Source organism: Salminus brasiliensis, chromosome 4, assembly GCF_030463535.1.
Source record: "Salminus brasiliensis chromosome 4, fSalBra1.hap2, whole genome shotgun sequence".
Classification (NCBI taxonomy): Eukaryota; Metazoa; Chordata; class Actinopteri; order Characiformes; family Bryconidae; genus Salminus; species Salminus brasiliensis.
The window spans coordinates 23310567-23332353 of NC_132881.1; the positions used below are offsets into that span (position 1 = coordinate 23310567).

The following is a 21787-nucleotide window of genomic DNA, read 5'->3' on the forward strand; positions in this document are numbered from 1 at the left end:
AGCTGAATGCACTGGTATCTCTCTGGCCATAAAAAAGTCAATAAATAAAAAAAAATAATGACTGCTGTCTATGCGAAGGCTCGCCTGGGTAAATGAACAGCGGCTTCAAACCACCCTTATGTGTTGGTCTCTGCATTCCAAATAGCATTTACTGAGTCTGTCTCATTATGTGTGGGTCCATTCGATCCTTTCTAGGCTGTCATTCAGTTCCCTATTGGTCTGTGTTGTTTGTAAGGTTGGGTCGTTGTTTCAGCCATGCTGGAATAAGATGTGGAGCTACACTGGAAGCTGAAGCAGAGCTCCCTATTTCTCCAGGCTATCTGAAGCCCTGTGTTTGTGTTCATGTCTAATTAATGACCCCGGAGAAACGACTGCCATGCTGATTCATTGACCAGACCCCCAAGCAACTATGCTCAGCCTCTGATGAATCGCCCCACTCTTTCATTTTTTCCTTGAATCATTTATCTGAACATGTTTGATGTTTTTCGAGTTATACTGTAGAGTTTCAGTAGATGCATGCTGGACTATGTGAGCATGCTGCCCAACATAGCCTCTTTCTTAATGTGAATCTTAAAATACACTGTGCCATAGGCTCAGTTAGCTTATATAAATTGAATGTACAAATCCAAAACAGGTGATTGCTATTTCTATGACTGCTTACTTATGTGATGTTGCCTCAAAAACCTATTCCTAACAGATACAGTTCTGATCTTCTTGCTCAGAAGTTTCTATACACCATGGACATGAATATCATGGCAATATGGAGCTTTTCTTTGTCTGGGGCAGAATGAGTGTACAACATACATCTTTCATAGAGAAAAAATTAAGGACATTGGTGCAAGTTGGTGCAAAATACATTTTAAATGAACACAGTCACAATTGTACTTGCAAAAGCTGGTAGCTTCTTTGTGGCCACATAAAATGGTTGGTTTAACAGTGCGTAATAAATTGAACACACAGTACAACTGGAGAGTCAGGAATGTTCAAACTATTGTACGCAAGTACAAGTTAATGGGAGCTGTAGCCACTTTGCCAAAGTTGTGGAAAAACTAAACTGTCACCTTCAGCTGAGAGTATAACCCAAGAACCACCCAACTTCTATCTGTGTTTCCACAGTGTTTGGATGCGCAAAATACTGTATAATTCATTGGTATTAACTGGTATAGCTAACATTGCTGGTTAGATTTGCCATAAAACAACAGTTAGCCAAGTCAAACTAGTTGTGGTGAACTCTGAAGTCTGTTTTATGGAACTGCAACATGGTCAGTTTGGGTTTGATGCCATTCCCATCATTGATATCCGACCTTTAGAGATGAATGGAATGCATTAGTTATTAGTGAGTCACCGTGGCTTAGCATAGCATCTCCTCTGGCATCTCCATCCTGGATTGTCACACTTCAGCTACACCTCCATCCTGACTCCACCCTCTATGACCAAATGGATCCTCGGACTTTCATCATTTGTGAAGTCAGTTCCTTGTGCACATCTGAATCTTTTGTCTTTGTCTTTATTTATTTGTATTGTTTTTTATTATGCACATATCTTAATTGTACCTGCCTGTCTGTATTGTGGCCCCTATTGTGAGCACTGCTAGTGCTTAATATTAGCTTAAGATTTACAGGATGAGTCTTTTATTGAGTAGACATGTCTTGTAATAGATACATAATAGTAGGAGGGTTTTTATTATGCATGATTTGTGGGTGTGTTTCGTCAGTTGAGTTTGGGAATGTTTTTTGGTGAGTGTGTCTTGTTATAGCCATGTTTGGCAGTTGTGGGGGACACTGATAGATCTCTCTAATGTACAGTGTTTACATGGCTGAGTCAGATGTCAGCTGCATGTTCCTCCCACTAGGCTACGACTCACTTGTTATAGTGTTAGAACTGTTGCTAATCTGCTCATTATCCAACTGTGTCCATTTCTCAAGGGAACATCCCCCCATAGTCCATTAGATGTGTAGACAGAGTACACGTAAACAAACTCCACTGACACTATCCTGTTTCTGGAGATTCTGTCTTGGAGAGCTATTATAAACGAAGGCAACCCATGCATTAAGCTAATCATGCTGTCGCCCTCACCACCATTTTAACCCTTTTAGCAGAGCGGGACGAGTTGGGCGGTACTGATGGAGCTCCCAGGAGTAAGCTAATGGCTGTGCCTGTGTCTTGAAAGATATAACATGTTTTTCCCCTTCTCTACAAAATCAACATCTCACTCAAAATGTCCATTTAGTTTCCCCATCTTTACTAAGAGACATCGTAGAAATTACGTCCAGGATTCGGAATTCTGCTCTGGAGCGCTAATACAGTAATACGTGAACCTGTGTTTTTTTTTTTGGCAGAGCTGACTTTTTTTTTTTGGCACAATGTAGTCTGTTTTTAAGGTGAGATTTTGGTCATGGTACCAGATGGTAGACTGAGATAATCCGCAACAGGAGAGTACTGTTGGAACCTTAGATACATTACACCAGGCACAATCTTTGATGTATAATTTGTAAACAGAATATACTACAGAAAATAAAATCAATGTAACTAGGATCTTATAAGCCTCAGTGCAAAAAAGGTCACTTGCTTCTTTGTTCACTTATGTTATTACAGGCCTCTCTACCCACTATCATTTAGCAGTAACTCAGTAATAGCTCAATAAAAGAGTTACATAGATTCCAAAGAGCTCTCGTAGTATAACATACATATTTTCATACAATACACATTTTGACACACACTACATGTAGACACCTGGCCATTACACCTACACTACTCACTGAGCAATTTATCAGGAAGACCTGTATGCCTACTGTCTCAGGCAATTATCTAGCAAGCCAATCACATGGCATCAGTGCAATGCACAAATCATGCAAGCATCAGAATAATGGAAAATGTGATCTACTTCATTTTAAAAATGGCATGATTGTTGGTGCCAGATGAGTTGGTTTGAGTATTTCTAGAACTGCTGAGATTCTCCTGGGATTGTCAGCACAGCAGTCGCTAGTTTACTCAGAATGGCTGTTGAGTGGAGAGGTCAACAGAGAATGGCCAAACTGGTGAAAGCCAATAGAAAGGCTATGGTAACTCAGATAATCACTTTGGTGAGCCGTAAAGCCTCTCAGAATGCACGACACATTGAACTTTAAGGCGCATGGTCTATGACAGCAACAAACACAAGATTTTACTTCTGTCAGCAAAGAACAGAAAGCTGACATAGCCTGGTCTGATGAATCATGATTTCTCCTGAGGAACACAGATGATCGGTTCAGATTTTAGAACCCATGGACCATCCCAGAGATGTTCAGTGAGGTTGAGGTCAGGGCTCTGTTCAGTTCCTCCACACCAGATTTATCAAATCATATATTCATGCGCTTTGTGCATAAGTGCTACAAGGTTGTGGCTGGGCTGTTCTTACTCCTAGGTGCTTCCGTTTGTCAGTAATTGCACTTACAGTTGACTGGGGCAGATCTAGCAGGGTGGACATTTCCTTAACTGGCATGTGGAAAAGGTAACATCTTATGAAAGTGCAATTTAATGTCACTGAGCCCAATTTACTGCCAGTGTTTGACTTTGAAGAATGCAGGGCTATGTGCTTAATTTTATACACTGAGTTAAAAATAACACTTTAACATGTATTATATCATGAATTAATAAGAAATCATATGTCATGTTTTAGGATGTGAGGAATCCATTTGAAATAGAATACCATAGAGGAGATGCATTATGAATAAGAGGAAGATGAATAAATGTCAGAGCTTTCCATGCACTGCAAAAATGGTAAGCTTAAACAATTATGTGTTAAAGGGATTTTTAACAGGACATTTAACTGGTTTCATTTGAGTTTAAATAATTGAAATTAAATGCATTAGCCATTTCTTTTACAGTGTGTAGTGTTGATAAAAGCTAACTGGTAAGGTATCCTGTTATCCAGTAAAGATTTCAGGGGGCCTGGTCACTGTGGGCCCCTTTGTGCCATGGGCCCAGCTTTGCCATGGGCCCCAGTGCAATTGCCCCTCCTATAGTTACTGAATATACGCCACTGAATTGAGTTATAGGCCTGTTACTGTATTGATATACTGTCAAATTGTACAGGAAAAAGCATTGTAAATGCTGAAGAGTAATGGCAGCAATGGTACGGTGGTTAACAGTGCAGCTTGAGTAAGCAGAGGTGATAAGGTTATGCATGTTCTTGTAGGAGGCGGGCTACAACCAGAGCTTTATTGACCCAGTGACTCATTATTCCTCACTAGGGAATAAGAATGCAATGTGGACTTTATGGCTCTGTTCTGGGAGCCAGTGCATATCTTCTGAGGGTTCTCAAAAATGGTCTCTGTTCTATAATAAATAACCCTTTCTGCTTAATCATGATTTTACCCTCAGATTCTGTATCAATTTCTGAAACATGTTCGGTATAGGTACTGCAGACATCAGATTCTGTGCTTCTATTCTTGATGGGAGTAAAGAACTTTTCATGATTCTTGATTCTCAAATGACTGAAACATCAATGTGATACAACATGAACTAAAATTGTAGACTCACCAAGACCAAGCAGCATCACAGATACAGTATCATGGAATATTACAGAAGTCTAGGAACGATCAAAAGCCGAAATGTGTCATAATTGTCATTCAAGTCAGTGCTGTCTTTGCTCGTTCTCTCTTTCACTTAAACTTGCAAGCTGGAGCTCTAAGAGCTTTGCTAATTACCTCGAGATGAGCATCCTGAATGACAATTTCCTTAATTAGAGAGCAACCTCAGCCTCCTCTGATCTTTCTCTGCAGGGTCCTCACCCCTTGCAGCTAGCTCTTAAAGGGGGCCCACAAAGCAGCTATCACAGCCTGCATCTCGCTTGCCTTCACCGGCCAGATGTATGAATCAGCTGAGAGCAGAGCCGGCTGATATCACTGACAGGCTGTGAAGATGTTTCTGCTGCTATGAAATATGCATAGTGTTTGCAGGTGATTAGTCATTCGGCCTGGCTCAGTGGAGCAGATAGTGAAGACTGAGATGAGCTGGACTGGACTTGTGTTTAGAATTCACTGTCTAAGGATCAGTGTTTTGACTTTTGCATTAGAATTCATATGTATTTGTGTGGGCAGACTAGAACCAGCCCTAGATGTGTAGGCTATATTAACAAACAGCTAAACTTTGTATTCTTAATGTGTTCAGTAACATATTCTGAGAATTTAGAATATGTACTGACAAACTGTATAGGGAAAACTCTTCTGTTGTGATTTTTTACTTTACTGTTACTGGCTGGTGATTTTCTTAATGTCATGTTATATTCTTTTAACGTAAAAAAAATGCTTATACTTTCAATGAAGTTCTCAAAGTTCTCAACTAACTAATGCGATAAGACAACGTTCAATCTGAGATAAATCAGCACAGTGATTTATCAGTCTACTCAGGCTTAGCAGAGCTCAGTAACACAGAGATAAATAACTGATCAGCACAGTGATTTATCAGTCTACTCAGGCTTTAGCAGAGCTCAGTAACACTGAGATAAATAACTGATCAGCACAGTGATTTATCAGTCTACTCAGGCTTTAGTAGAGTTCAGTAACACTGAGATAAATAACTGATCAGCACAGTGATTTATCAGTCTACTCAGGCTTTAGTAGAGTTCAGTAACACTGAGATAAATAACTGATCAGCACAGTGATTTATCAGTCTACTCAGGCTTTAGCAGAGTTCAGTAACACTGAGATAAATAACTGATCAGCACAGTGATTTATCAGTCTACTCAGGCTTTAGCAGAGTTCAGTAACACTGAGATAAATAACTGATCAGCAGTGATTTATCAGTCTACTCAGGCTTTAGTAGAGTTCAGTAACACTGAGATAAATAACTGATCAGCACCGTGATTTATCAGTCTACTCAGGCTTTAGTAGAGCTCAGTAACACTGAGATAAATAACTGATCAGCACAGTGATTTATCAGTCTACTCAGGCTTTAGTAGAACTCAGTAACACTGAGATAAATAACTGATCAGCACAGTGATTTATCAGTCTACTCAGGCTTTAGTAGAGTTCAGTAACACTGAGATAAATAACTGATCAGCACAGTGATTTATCAGTCTACTCAGGCTTTAGTAGAGTTCAGTAACACTGAGATAAATAACTGATCAGCACAGTAATTTATCAGTCTACTCAGGCTTTACAGAGCTCAGCAACACTGAGATAAATAACTGATCAGCACAGTGATTTATCAGTCTACTCAGGCTTTAGTAGAGCTCAGTAACACTGAGATAAATAACTGATCAGCACAGTGATTTATCAGTCTACTCAGGCTTTACAGAGCTCAGCAACACTGAGATAAATAACTGATCAGCACAGTGATTTATCAGTCTACTCAGGCTTTAGTAGAGTTCAGTAACACTGAGATAAATAACTGATTAGCACAGTGATTTATCAGTCTACTCAGGCTTTAGTCGAGCTCAGTAACACTGAGATAAATAACTGAGCTCTATGTTCCTATACACATGTTCTGTTACACTCCTCAAACCTGCTGATTTATTGCAGTTATTTTCCGGTGACTTGGGGAACATTTCCCAGACACAGATTAAGTCTAGTACTGGACTATACAGCATTTGTAGTGGGGATATAAAAAGTGTAAAAAGTATGGTCCAGGACAATGGCAAACTGGCTCCCATCTCATATTTCTAAGCTGTATGTGTGCTGTATTACTTGGTTTTATTGTAATGTTTATTGTTTCTTGCACTGTGATTGCTATCTTTCTATTTTTTGGATAACAATAAGCCTGAATTGAAATAAATTGCCAGGCAACAACATTGTCTGTAGCGCCATGATGACAATGAAGTCAGTTCTTCCATTTGAAAAGAGGGAGCGTGCTAATTTTCTTCTGGCAAAACAACTATGACAGAGATGTGACAAGGCAAGTTTTACCACATTTTACCTTCCACAGACAGTGAAGTTGCTCTGAGACTAGACATGATTGCAGACATGGTAACATATGAGTAGATGCCTCATTTGGCTTGCGTATGAGCTTAACTAAACTCTGGCCTCTGTGTTTTTGCACATACTCCATTTCTGGTGCATGATGTAAGGCACAAAGGCACAGCATGTGTTTGTTGAGATCGAACACTTTAGTAACCACTTTTGATGCAAGCAGAGACTTCATAGTGCAATGCAAAAACAAGCATGTGTAAAGTCCCAAGGTAAGGTCACACAAATAAGCACCAGATATGAATGAAAAGACTACATTTAATCAGCAAGAGGTTGCAGTCTGTTAGTGGTTGAAATCTCCCAAAAGATGGAACACCATAACATTGACGGTGGAAGCATGTACAGAGTCATAGTTTGGCAAATAGAAACTGAAAGCTGAGGGCCTGGTTACAGAGGTTTTGGGGATTCCAAGTGATACCTCACCAAGGACAGTTTACAAATATACACACTTTGACCCTCCAGGTCCATATCCAGAGTCTTCCAGCCCATGTATATGGCTTTGAGTTCGGTGTTACCCTTAAAATTTCATAAGAGTATTGAAAAAAAGCCCCTTCTTGTGGTGTGGAATCCCTGACCCCTAGACCTTAAAATATTGTAGCTCTTATTTAAAAGGCTTCGGAGTACTGTGGCACTTCAGATAGATTGTGTTTTTCATATTTCACCATCAAAAGAAAAAAAGAAAGAAAACAACACTCAAGGTTCAAAGGGTTAAATCGGCACATTAGATACTGTACAGTATTTGTGATTGCTCGAAGCCAACTGGCCTGATGTCCTTGCCTGTCCTTACAGAGATGTCAAAGCCTGTGCTTCTACAGTGTCTCAGAACGCTTTCTCCGCTGTGGTAAACAGTAGGTACCAACGAGAAATGTCATGATTTCACACTGAGCAGAATAATCGCTGTGTTTACCAATGAGGATCCACTCAATGATTTCGCATGATTCAGAAAAGTGCCAGAGTGGAGTGCACGGATCGTTACTCTGTGTGTTACCCCTAAGTGGCCCTCACAGTAAATCCACTTGGAACAATCAGTCAGCAGAGAGACGACAGGGAGGCGAGGCAAGGCAAGGCAAGGCTACAAGTGGTTGTTCTTGGAGAGGTACGCAATAAGAGCCACCGCCACGCCCACGTAGATGCCAGTTCCGATGGTGATGGACAGCACGGCCAGGAAGAGAGCCCGTCTGGAGCTGGAGCTGGCCTGGTAAAAGTCTCCCTTGGTCACCGCCTTGTTTGTCTGATGAGGGGAGAGAGAGAGAGAGAGAGAGAGAGAGAGAGAGAGAGAGAGAGAGAGAGCAATTCATCAGTGGATGCTGAGGTAGAACAGGCTGAGGGGGGAAAAAAAAAACAAGCACAAAAGATTACGTGGTGAAAAAAAGATGATGAGGGAGAGCGGGAAAGGAGAGAAAAAATGGAGTAGAAATTATTAATTGGCCTCTCTCCAGCAGCTGACTGACAGGGGGGATCTGCTAGAGAGTGGTTGCATAAATAATTAGAGTGCCATGATTCAGTTCTCTCCTAAGGGCTCCCAAGCCTTTGAAGTTCAGGAAATGTTGCCAAGATTAACAACAGTTTTTTTTTTATTATTATTATTATTATTATTTTGATGAATTCATTTACGTTTCAACACACTGCTGCCATGTTGTTTTTCTTCTCCTCCTCATTGGCAGATGTCTCTTTCTGATCTCTCTTTAAAAAAAAGCAAAAAAAAAAACTCTCCTCTATTTATTTGATTTATTGCGTAATGGTCAGGGAGAAAAGCCAGGCCGTCCCTCTGCAGCCTTTTGGCTTACATCTTTTGCCCGAGCCATCAAACAGGCCGCAGCGTGCTAAGCCTGACCTGATGATGTTAATTATCAGACCCGAGCTCTAATCTATCGGGCAATCATATTAGGAAAAGCCAACCCAGTTGCATCACGAGGTATACTGAAAGCTGATTACCACGCGCTTGTGAGGCCAAGATCATAACATATCAAATCAGAACAGTCTCTGGGTCAGAGAAAAAGAGGTGGGCACAAGAGGATTACATTTTATCCCATTTTTCAAATGGAAATCCTGCAGTTTTGATCTCCCACCCTCTCAAAACCCAACTGGTTACCTTTATTAAATTGTTTAAAAAAAAAATTATACAAAATGTAGTATGTAAACATAATGTTTCAAAATGTACAATGCACTCTCCAAGTAGCAGGACTATATATATTACTGCTTTAAAATCACTGCTTTTAGAATAGATCTCATTTACATATACCAGTCTTAAAGCATCTTATGTGACAGGGCTCCCCCTACAGTCGGGGAGTGTACTTAACTTTTACACCACTGCCGTCCATACAAATCGTGATTCACATTGCCCCTCATGGACAGCTGTGCATGCATTTCTGGACAAGCTGAGACATACACAACCGGCACTGAAAGTGAAAGAAGCATGTGGACTGACGCAGTAGACTAATATTACAGAATTCGACACAAATATGACTGCCTGCTCCACCAAAATTCATACAGTGCAGTAGCCGCATTTCAGCCTGGAGTGGCAATGACAGAGACGCTATTCTCCTTCTTACAGCCAATGTACCATCAGCATGATTTTACTGTTCTTTTAAGGTATAACTGCTGCATGTTGCTTAATACCTTAAACAGCCTAGAATGGGGAATAATAGGAATAGAACAATACACAAAACAATTAAGGTCAGCTAACAAATCAGGACAAAGGACGATATGAATGCTGAAAAAAATATGGCTTCTTTATGTTAATCAGCTTTCAGTAAACATTGCAAAAACCTGCCTTGATAGGAAATGGCATGCAGGGTAATTTAAGACATTTTTCCAACACTAGAACATTTCTCTTTTGCTTAATAGGGGAGATTAAAAATTCATCCTGTCTCTCTATTTCTCTTTCTGTCTTTTACATACGCTTGTTCTCTCTCTCAAGGGAGGCCAATTTTCTGTCTGCGCAGGCAGGGTTTGTTACACAGCGAGAAAGCAGTGGAGTGAGTTACTAAGAGAGCATACTGAAAAAAGTAGAAACAAGGAAAGAAAGAGACCTGTAGACGTCAACCTTAATACAGATAACTGGTTAATTAATTGTCCATCTAAACTTGTGCGGAAGTGGTCAATGGCAGCAGGGTGGGTGAAATATTCATGTGTTCTCCCTGTCGAGTCCCAGGAGATAACCGAAGGCACATCAGCACAATATATACAGCATTGCAACATCCACACTGCAAAACAGCATGGAGACCAACAGAAACAGGGGTGGTGAGTAAAAAGAATGCATGAACCCCTCATTTTGTTGATGCGAAGCATCACTTGGAGCTGTCTAGTAACCCGTGTAACAGTCTCCACTCTGGGGGACTGTGATAGTAGAATCTGTTAATACATAACAGTATTTTCACAAAATGAAAAAAAGGTTGCTGTGGTCAGGCATCTGCTGAGGAAACACTGGGTGCTTCCCAAGTGTGAACTAGTTAGTAATACTTTCTAGCTTTTGAGTTATAGCATGACGTATGTAGTTGAGTATACTCAGATATGTATAGTGCATGCTTGAAACCAGTCGATTATTCAGTGTGGTTTCAATGGACACTATTATCCCACAATGCAATGTGAGATGGAAAGGGAGGGGCTACTCCTGTCTGGAAGAAACTGAAAAAAAACGTTGACAAGTAGCTCTGCACCCAGAAATTAACGCATGTCGTCATAGCAATGCTTAATCACTTCCTGTTTGTATTTAATAGATAAGTCCTAATGTTTTTTACTAATAATTAGTACTAATACTATAATATCATATTTTGTGCCCTAACCTATCAAACCCAAACTATTAAGTATTATGTACAGTATGCACTCTATAGTCTTAGTGTATAGTATGCAATTTGGATGCAATCTAGCAACTTTAAGTAAATTAAGATCAAATTAAGTTCAAAGTAAAAAAAAAAACTACAAAAGCAGTATTTACAGGTTTGAACAAATTCCTATTGAAGTCAGTCAGGTTTCAGATCAGGACAAAGTACTGATCTCAGAGTCAACGCTGATGAAAATGAGGTTTCTATCCATGTACTTTTAGACATCATAGGCAGCATGTGATTCAGTAGATTATGCAATTCGAAGTGCCCCAAAAACTGTATAAGCCTTAAAGGGGGTTTGTACATATCCTTAAGGTAATAAGTACTTTATTATTAGTCTAGAGGAGCCTTACTCCAATGCATTAGACATATTTTATGGTGCTCCACAGGGTTCTGTATTAGGCCCACTTCTTTTTGTCTTTATGCATGTTTGCCTTGGGTCATATTATGAAAAAACATGGAGTCAGTTAGGAGATATAAGAGCAGGCACTTATATTAAGAGATGTAAGAGCAGGCACTTAAGAAATACAGAAACAGAAGTTCTCAGCATTGAACAGTCAAGCAAAGAGGACAAAAGGGTTAAATACGTTAGGAAGTTTGGCTCCACAATCTAGATGAAGATCATCAAGTGCTGTTTTAGTGAACCTTTCCAGGATGAAGCAAAAAAAAAGACTGATGAAGCAGCTTCCTGTTTTTTCAGTTCTTAATAATCAGGCACTGGCAACTGTTCTTGAAAAAATCAGCTGAAACATTTTAATTTAGCTTAGCATTCTGTATGGTGATCCTTTGTATTCTAATTAGGCCTATTCTCTAGCAAATGCAACCATATTTGACTCATTTTACAGCAGCGGTTAACAGCTTTCTTTGTCAAACTAGGTTTAGATCTTCATACGGTTCACTGTGTGTGTGTGTGTGTGTACAGTTAAGTGCATTAAATATGGACAATGAGAAATGATCCTAGAAGAGGGGTATGGTGCTTGTATAGTGGCCTGTATAGTTTTTAGACTAATTATAGGATCTACTGTGTACATGCAAATATAGCTTATGATCGTGTGTTCTTGTTAGAATGTAGCTTTTTCTGCAAGATCCAACTCCTGCTGCGGAGTGGGGTGGTCTCATTGTGTGTGCTTGTGCGGGGAACAATTTTTGATTGTGAGCTTTGTAATTAATTCATTCTGAAAATGCAATCCATTTCATCTTCGCTGGAGTGTGCAGTAATTTCAGGGATGGGAATTTGAGAGTTGCAGCCAAGGTTGTGTTCTGCGTGCCAAAGTGTAAGCGACGCTGTTGGAGTGTCTGCCGAAGAAGAGGCAGCAGCAAGTACCTGTGGTGCCATTTCAAGCGCAGTTTAAGACTAATGGTGGTCTCTTCGGTATTACATACAGTGGTTACACTATATGTACCTCATGTTTGTGGACACCCCTTCTAAGAAATGCATTCAGCTTCAACTTTACTGTGCACCCATTGCTGACACAGATGTGCAAATGCACACACACACACACACACACACAGCTTGTCTAGTCCCTGTGGTATTACCAATAGAATAGGACTCTCTGGAACAGATGAACATAAACCTATTGGCACCATACCTAATGCCAGGTGTGGGCTAGAGGGGTATAAAGCCCCACAACATTGAGGTGTGGAGCAGGGTGTTCTCTAAGATGATGGATGGGTGCCCCATCCAGTCATTTTGTGATGAGTTGGGGAGGAGGTGGAGTGGTGATCATCCAACATCTTGACCTTACTACCACTCCTGTTGCTGAATGCAATCAAATTCGCACAGTAATGTTCCAAAATCTTCCCTGGAAAGTAGAGACAGTTACTCCTGCATATATTTCCTCCATATAATGTATATATTTCTTATTTTTCATTCAGCATCTTCAGTGCGTACAGCATCTGGGGGGGGGGGTGATAAGGTAGGGCAGAACTCATTCTTTCTATTACTGATAAGGTGATGTAATAAGACTCGCAGTATCATGTCACATTGTTTGAAAGGCAAACAATCCAGCAGGCCAGGCCGGAAGGCTCGTTGGTAAACAGAAGCCTCCCTCATAGTCTTTTCCCTGCAGCTCTGCAATACAAACCCAGTCAAGAAGATTTGTGTAATGCCTTCTGCCAGGGCATAAATTTTAGCTCTTGAACCCAAGAGGCAGACCAGCGAGTTGTTATCTCTGGCTCCGTGATCCATTTATTTTTCTGGCATATCGCTCAAATGTTCCCGGCTCTTTGGAAACGCCACATAATTCGCTCCGGGACCACGGCTATGCTGGTTTCAGAGGCATCCTCCGCTCCTCACCAGGCAGGAGAAATCAATTTATATCCCAACATTTCTGCCTTTAAGGGACGAGGCTATGAAAAAGATTTATAACCGAAACCCAATCACATGTAGATGTGAAATTCAGGCCACAACATTACGATGATTTATAGAGTCTTGTCCTGACCAACCTGACCTGAGACAGAAGAGCATTTTTCACTTTAAAATCCTCAGATTTATACCGAGTCGCTGCGTTCGCCACGTTTAGGCAGACGTCAAAAAAGCCTGTACTTTGCTAAATGAAATGAACAAAACGAGAACTGACAGGGAATCCTCCATGTGAGTTTGGAGCTGACAGTTCGGCAAGCTAAACAAAAGGGAATAATCTCCTTAAAGAGGGGATAAAATTGCTCCGCCGATATGGAAAAGGAATTATTTGTTATCCTTGAGAGAGAGAGAGAGAGAGAGAGAGAGAGAGAGAGAGAGAGAGAGAGAGAGAGAAATGGCAGTTGCTCTCTGTAATAGGATTTCCCTCCATATATTACGGACTGCATTTTTTTTTTTCCTGCTTTTGAACTGTTGTTATTGAAATGGCCTTGGGGTGGCATTTTGCCACTACAGAAACCAAAGGGCGATTCTCTTGTGATTAGTGTGGTTTGGTGGACCTCGAACATGCCTCCCCTAATGAGGGATTTGTGCAAACATGGCGCATTCTCCTCTCACTTTCCGCTGTGCAAAGCCTGAAAAAGGGGAGATAATAAGTGCAGACAGTGTCAGGACACATTGAGGCCAGACCACAAAATACTGTTAATCTAAGCTTAATGTTATCATCTCGTAAAAGCCCCGAAATGTTCACATTAGCACACATACACACGCACATTTTATGTGACTGCATACAAAGGTACTTTCTTGACTTTTCTCTGACCGCTAGTGACATTTCATACAAAACATGTAAGCACAGTGTGTTCCACATGCCTGTCAAGTAATAGGTCAGCACTGCTATAAATAAACTGTCCTATCACACAAAGCAAACAATGCAAATCTATCAGAATCATTTGCAGGAGAGATCTGTAATTGCCTCTTTTTTTTAATCTATGGATAGTTCAAGGATGAGGGTTTGCCTTTTCTGTACCAATACGGCAATAATATAGGTTGAAATTACACATATTTGAATTGTGGAATTCCCTTATATCCAACTTACTGTCGCTGTCGTTTGTGTCCTTTTGTCATAATCTGAATCTGGCAGTTCTTTACATTGTGTCATTGCGTCTTTTACTATGTAACATTTACGGATTAAATATAAATGCAGTACTGCATTATATATATATATATATATATATATATATATATATATATATATATATATATATATATTCCATATTTGGAAACTAAACTGCAAATAAAAACACATCTTCAAAGGCTCAGTCTTTGAGTAAAAAAGCAACAAAGAGAGGTTGGTAAATACTGATGTAGGAATTATTTTTAAATGTTTGGTACATGAAAGCATGCATATGTCATGAGTAAACCTTATGAGGAAAAACTATTCACTATATATGTTCAAATGTTTGAGGACACCCCTTCTAATCAATGCATTCAGCTACTAAGTTACTTACTGACACAGATGTGGAAATGCACACATACACAGCTTGTCTAGTCCCTGTAGAGGCGTACTGCCAATAAAATAAGGCTAATAAACACATGAACCTATTGACACCATGTCTAATGCCAGGCATGGGATAGAGGCACAGCATTGAGCTGTAGAGTAGTGGAACTGTGTTCTCTGGAATTATGGTTGGTGCTCCATTCAGTACTTTTGGGATTAGTTGGGGTGGTGATCATCCAACATGCTGACCTCACTAATGCTCTTGTCGCTGAATGCAATCAAATCCTCACAGCAACACTCCAAAATCTAGTAGTAAGCCTTCTTCCCTTTACAGCATAGACAGTTAGTCCTGTAGTCTTGTTTTAATACCCTTGATTTCGGAATAAACAATGAGCAGGTGTCCCAATACTTTTGTCTATATAGTTTATAAAGATGGATGGGCCCTTTTATTAAGAATTGATTAGGTAAACAAAGTATTGGATGGTAACACCAGACTTTCTAGTTTTGGAAATGGTTAAACTAACACACACATGCTAGTGCGTTTTGAAAAACTTTACATCATATTCACAGATGCCAAAGACTTGTACAGCACTGTTCACTGATGTATGTCTCAAATTAGTCAGGCCTCATCAGCTTTCATATGAACTGCACAATAAAGCTACAAGCCCTTTCAAACTGTCTCTTTCTCAGCAGACATTCAATTAAAGGAGGCACAGTCACACAATGGCAGCACACAAACTGGGGTTTTATTAAAAAAAAAAAAAAAAAAAGAAAGAAAAAAAAAACAGTTGATTTGTTCCCCCTGCTGCTAATGTGGACACTTACTATGCAAATATGATTAACAATGCTATTGTTCTGCCCAGCTGAGGAACTGTACTTAGTAATTACTGCTTCACTTTATGCACGCCTAATTAACATCAAATCAAAGCAAAGCTAATTAACAACGGCGCTGTGGTGAAGTCTAAGATGCAAGGGAAAGATACAAGGAAATGAGCGGCATTTTGCCTTGAAAAGGGCAAATGCACTTCAAGCATCCATCAAGGAGTCAGTTTAGCGGGGCCTGCAACATTAACATGATCTTGCATCAGATTGTATGATTGCAGTGCATACAGTACATCTCACAGAACGGCTATTCAGCATCCAGTGCAGAGGCACTTTCAGCCAGTAGAAATGCTGGGGGTAAATGAGAGCATATGAAACACCCACAGTCCCCCATATATATATATATATATATATATATATATATATATATATATATATATATAGTGCCTCTGTTGAATATGTACACCTATTGTCTAGGGGAAGGTATTTATTCACAGCTTACGCCTTATAAGGCCCACTCTTGCACTTTCGCGAGCCAAAATATTACATAAAGAGCTTACCCCATTTGTGTTAGAGCATGCTCTAAAAGCAACGAATCAGATTATGCACACAGGCTTAGCAAAAACAGATTGTTGCAGTTCAGTTTCAGGACATAGGAGAACCAACGTTCGCAAGGCCTCTTTCTCCCAAACCTCAGTAATTGCTTGGGGCTTAGTGCAAAGGCACCCCCTCTCTGCAGAAATGAGCACCTATAATCCGTGGGCATAACACTCTGGAAACATTTTTGAGGACTTGTGTGACATTTATGTTAGCATGTGTTATGTCCCTCAAGCCAATTATTGTGACATTTAGTGTTTTGTCGGAAGAAATGGGAGTTGGGCAGAGATTCTGGTCTAATAGCAGGCACATTCCTAGAGGTGTAGGGCTATTAAAGTCAAGGGAAACTTCCAGGCCCTTCCAGTGCAGAAATGAGTCTTCCAGTACAAGTAAGGTCGTAGCATAAAAATGCATAGCTGTTAAGGCTGTTTGGGTGCACTGAGAAAACAGAATGGGGGAAAATGGCTCAGGTAGGTGCGAGGTAAGTTCTAAGTAAAGAGAAATTCTCTCTTGGTGTAAGCAGGAACAGCTTACACCAGAAATTACAACAGAAATTCTCTCTTGGTGTAAGTGCCTGCAAAAAACATTTCAAAGCAAAATAAAATCATTTAATTTCTAAACATGACAAATGTTCAACACAACTGTTTAGAGCAACTTTATGCTGCATTTTTATCTGAAAATAAAACATTCAAAAATATATTGATGCTACACTGACTTGTAAAAGGTAGAACAGTCTCCAGGTACGGAACACTGCTAACTGCACAATGTAACTCTGGTGAAGCAAGCAAATCCATATACTTCTCTCAGATTGTCCAGAAATTCTGCACCGTAATTAATAGTAGGAGAATTTTAATAAGTTGTTCAGAGAGGGATCAATGGGTACTTTTAAAGCTCAGACATGTTTGGGTTCACTGGTGGTTTTGCATAGTAAATGAAATGGCTTATTTACACTGTATTTATTGTTCTCGAACATAACTGCAGAAACAGGCCCCCTAAACAGCACATGTGTTATAACAAGCTTCTACTACAATAGCCCCACAGGTTTGTACATATGTCTCCTGAAGTTACTGATCACTACACCCTAGTGTGGAATAAGCCTTTCAGCATTAAGGGGTTAAAGAGTGTAGAATAAAAGCTATATTGACGAATAACAATAAAACCACTTGACTTGACTTGAAGAGCTGGAGTTGTGCTTTCACCGCGACTGCGTTTGTGCTGGTTGATCAGACGAACTGTGCCATTCTTTAATGAATGAGGTTTGTTCAAAGCTGTTTCCTGCTGTCCCCTCTCACAGCACACTGAGCCTGGTTCATTCACAGAGAATAAGCCCTGCTGTGGAACTACTACAGAACTGCTCAACTTGTAGGTTTCTGACAAGCCCAGTGAGAAAATGGCTGTGCTTAGACAGAACTAGATGCATAAAACATGGGTGTTTTAGCTCTGCCATGCTATGGTCAGGGCCCACACACAATAAACTGCATGAATGAGAACAAGTTGCATTTCAGTTGTTGAAGTTTGCTTACAAAAGAGAGGAGTATGGGAGAATATGTAAGCGGAGACCTTTTAAAGCACCATCATGTAGCATTTGTACCTTAAAATAACAGACTTCAAAATCATGCTGATGCTCCTCTTATTTGTAAACAGGAGAATAGCATCTCTATCACTCCCACTCTGGGCTTGACACGCTGCTAACTGCACTCTGTAACTTGGGTGAAGCGGGCAGGACAACACATATTTGTGTAATATTAGTTTACCGCATCAGCCCACATGCTTCTTTGAACTTCTGAAACATACAAACGTGCTGCCATGTCAAATTTGATGTTTCTCAATGTTTTTATTCATATCTTTGTGATAACAGCGCAGAAAGACAGTTCAAACTTTTCCTGGTAGAGCCCGTCCTTTCCAGTGCCTGATTGTACAGGACTCATCCAGAGTTACAAGTTGTCAACTTTCAGTGACATGTTCTGTATCTCCCAGATTCTCCAAAAATGTGTGAATTGTGTTGTGGCTCAAAACGCAAATTACACTTCTCAACTGTAGGGGGAGCCCAGGAGCAAGAAATACCAATTCTCGCATACTGCTGCTTTAAACCCAGATTTAATAGCCTGTCTGTCATTGCAGCTTTCTTATTGCTGATTCCATCACTGATTATATTACAATACTGATTGCATAGCAACTCCTCAAAGGACACAGTTAATTGAAATCCTGAAAAAACATCAGAAACCAATTATAAGCTCAGTGACCTTTTAAGCCCCTCTTGAGACCCTGAAATCAAGCTGAAAGCTTGTGGCCCAAAGAGTGATTCATTCTGAAATCTGTTTGAGGTCCTATGTTTAACAAAACTGTCCAACAGCTTTTACTATTCCAAAAACAAACAAACAAACAAAAACCTTCAGGACCTTTGGGACTTAACCTTTAACAGCACAATATGTAGCCATGCTTTATCAGACCTCTGTTTAAAGCTGCTGTCTATTCTCGATGTACCTCATATCAGTATTAGTATTGGTAAAAAGAGCACCTTTCTATAATGGAGGCTGACATATGATTCTTATTTACAAATCCAGACCATTAAACGAACTGAAAAGCTGAGGGACATTGTTGTGCTGAGTTACGTAGCTTGAGGTCGGGGCTCATCTTAAAACCATACAAAAATGACTCTGGGGCTCTGGTTTCACTCTGACATGTGACTGTTTTTTTTTAAAGTAGCTGTGAGTCTTTGTAGTGGGGGTTTTAAGGAATTGATTTTGGCGTGGGCTCAGATGCTAGTGCCAGGCTAGGAGGGCTGTTTTTCTTTCAGAGGGAGAATTAGAGAGCTGTAGGTGTTGAATCGTGATGTGCAGAATTGACAGAAAGCAGAGTGCATGTTTGTGCGAGTGTGTGTGTGTGTGTGTGTGTGTGTGTGTGTGTGTGTGTGTGTGAGGGGGGGGAGCTATTAGGCCAATCTACCACTAGCAAGACAGTCGCAAATGAGCACAACATGATACTATATATGGAAGAATTGCAAGGTCCCACATGTAATGCACTTAAAGCATCCTTATGCATTACCAGCCCTGTCTCTTAATCAAGACAGGACCGCTATCACGCTGTGCAAAGGCCAAAGCTTTGGGACACTTACCTGGTCCACATAGTGACTTCACCTGAAAGGAAGCTGTTTGTCCTGGGCCACCATAACAAACTTGGTGCTCATGGTGAGAAATTAGTTTCCTTTTATAAAGGCTGTGTGTGACCTGTTTAGGAATATGCAGCTTCTCTCTGGCATAGTTTTCTTGGTAAACCTCAAGAGAAAAGATCGGAACAACTGTGGGCAACATATTTTTTAAAGATTCTTTATGAAACCATATAGGACTGGTTTGTCATTGTGGAAAAAAAACACTTGACCAGGCAAAAAAAAAAAAAAGTTGAAGGGCTGTGCAGAATCTTACTGGGCCAAAATTACACAATATATCCATGAGCACACTGTATCCTTCAACTGTGCACTCTTGTTCAGTCTCAAACATTTGTTCCTGGAAAACACTGAACAAGTCCAACTTTAGAGATTAGCTACTTCCCCTCAGACATTAGATTACAGGCTGCCAAACAAGGAACTGAAACAAGCTAGCACCATTCCAAGATGCTAGACTGATACAGAGATCATCAATATGTGCAGATTCTTGAATGAGAATGGAATGTGGATAGCTGATTTATTTGTGCTGTGAAGTCAAATTTAACAAAGTGTTTTAATGTATGTTCTCATACTCCCATAGCAATTGTGATTGATGCCAATTATTATATATTATTACATATTATCATAGCAATCACTCAATGAGCAAATAATTATATATTATTACATATCATAGCAATCACTCAATGAGCAAATTATTAGGAAGACCTGCCAATAGTGTGGCAGCTACTAAAATCATGCAGCAGCTTCAGGTAATATTAACATCAACCATCAGAATGGGGAAATATATGATCTCAGTGATTGTTTCTGCCAGATAGGTTTGTCTGGGTAGTCCTAGAGCTGCTGTTCTCCTGGGACTTTCAGCGCAACAGTCTCTAGAGTTTACTCAGATTGGTGTTGGGCCTCCAGTGAACAGCAGTTCTCGTCAACATCAGGTTAACGAGAGAGGTAAACAGAGAATGGCCAGACTGGTAACTCAGATAACCACTCTGTACACTCTGTGGTGAGCAGAGCAGCATCTCAGAATGCACAACATGTTCGACCTTGCAGTGGATGGGCTACCACAGCAGAAGACCACATCATGTTCCACTTCAGTCAGCCATGAACAGAAAGGCTGCAGTGGACACTGGCTCACCAAAACTAGACAGTTGAAGGCTTGTCAAATGTAGCCTGATCTGATTACTCTTGATTCCTGCACAGATGATACAGTCATCTAGGTTAGACCCAACCTACATTGTGTCTACAGTCCAGGCTGGTAGAGGTGGTGTAATGGTGTGGGGGGTGTTTTATTGGCACAATTTGGGCTGGTTAACTAACTCAAACTAAGTCCATGAACACGACAATTGGTACAGTGTTCTTTAGTGGCGTTCCTAGTCACTGGAACTGAATCCAATCTAACACCTCTGGGAGAAGGCAGAACGTGAGATTTGCAGGATATATGTATACTCCTGACACAATTGGTCAACATTGGTCAGAATCTCAAAAGTTCCCAAAATGTTTCCAACATCTTGTGGAATCCACAAAGAATTAAGAGCAACAGGAGGCTTTATCCAGGACAGAGTTCCACTTCATCCAGTACAGAGTTCCATTAGTACAAAGTTCCACTGCTTGGGGAGTGTAAGTTCTTCTACAAGGACTGCTACCCGATTCCTCTCTTTCTATTCACTAATTCATTAAAACATGCCATAGATGTAAACAAAGTACATTTGTATGCACATACACGAACATATGGGGTAAATGCTCGTTGTTGAACATATGGGGTAAATGAAAAAAAAAACAACTTGGAATATATATATATATATATATATATATATATATATATATATATATATATATATATATATAAGTAGCACTGTGTGAACTGAATCCCTAATCCCCATGATTAAGTAATCTAACTGACTGTAGTTCTTTGGACTGTATATACATATTAAAATGTATTCATACACAACTGGCATATATATATATAGAAATATATATATATATATATATATATATATATATATATATATATATATATATATATATATATATATATATATATATATATTCTGCTTTGTAGAAAAATACATTTGCCAGTCTATTTTTATAGAGCTTATGTGTGGAAATAGTCTTATGTATTTTAGTTTTCATTTGGACTCATTTGGCTTTTTTATTTTTAGTTAATTAAACATTGGGTCAGGTGATTTTTTTGTTTGTAGTAATTTATAGATTACTTTGAAAATAACTAACTAAATAAATAATAGTGTAATAGTAATGCAATCATAATGAATTTATCAGTTGACATTTTTAATATGGTCACTGTCCAATGAAAGTGTCTCCAAAATGGTGACTTTACAGGAAAAGGCAAAAATAATCTCAATTTTGAATGGACGTCAATGTAAAATAGAGCTTATTCCAAGTAAGTCAGAGCATTGCTATTGGTCCATTCATCCAGAATTATTTACGCAGTGTACAAAGCAGCTACCGGGTTCAGACTATGGAGAAAACTAAAAACGGACAAAAATGGACAGCGTTCATTGGGCAGCAGCGATATGTAAATAGCCACCAAGTAGCACTGTGTGAACCGAATCCCTAATCTAA

At 39.8% G+C, this 21787-nt stretch overlaps 1 protein-coding gene across 1 annotated transcript in view; it reads right to left on the reverse strand.

Moving 5' to 3' along the window:
* Nucleotides 1-7187: 7187 nt before the first annotated feature.
* The window catches only part of LOC140554547 (synapse differentiation-inducing gene protein 1), a 32932-nt gene continuing 18332 nt past the window's right edge, over nt 7188-21787 (reverse strand). Inside the window, exon 4 of the mRNA XM_072677663.1 lies at nt 7188-8178. Coding sequence (XP_072533764.1) covers nt 8020-8178 — 159 coding nt within the window. The 3' untranslated portion in view covers nt 7188-8019. The remainder of the gene's footprint in view (nt 8179-21787) is intronic.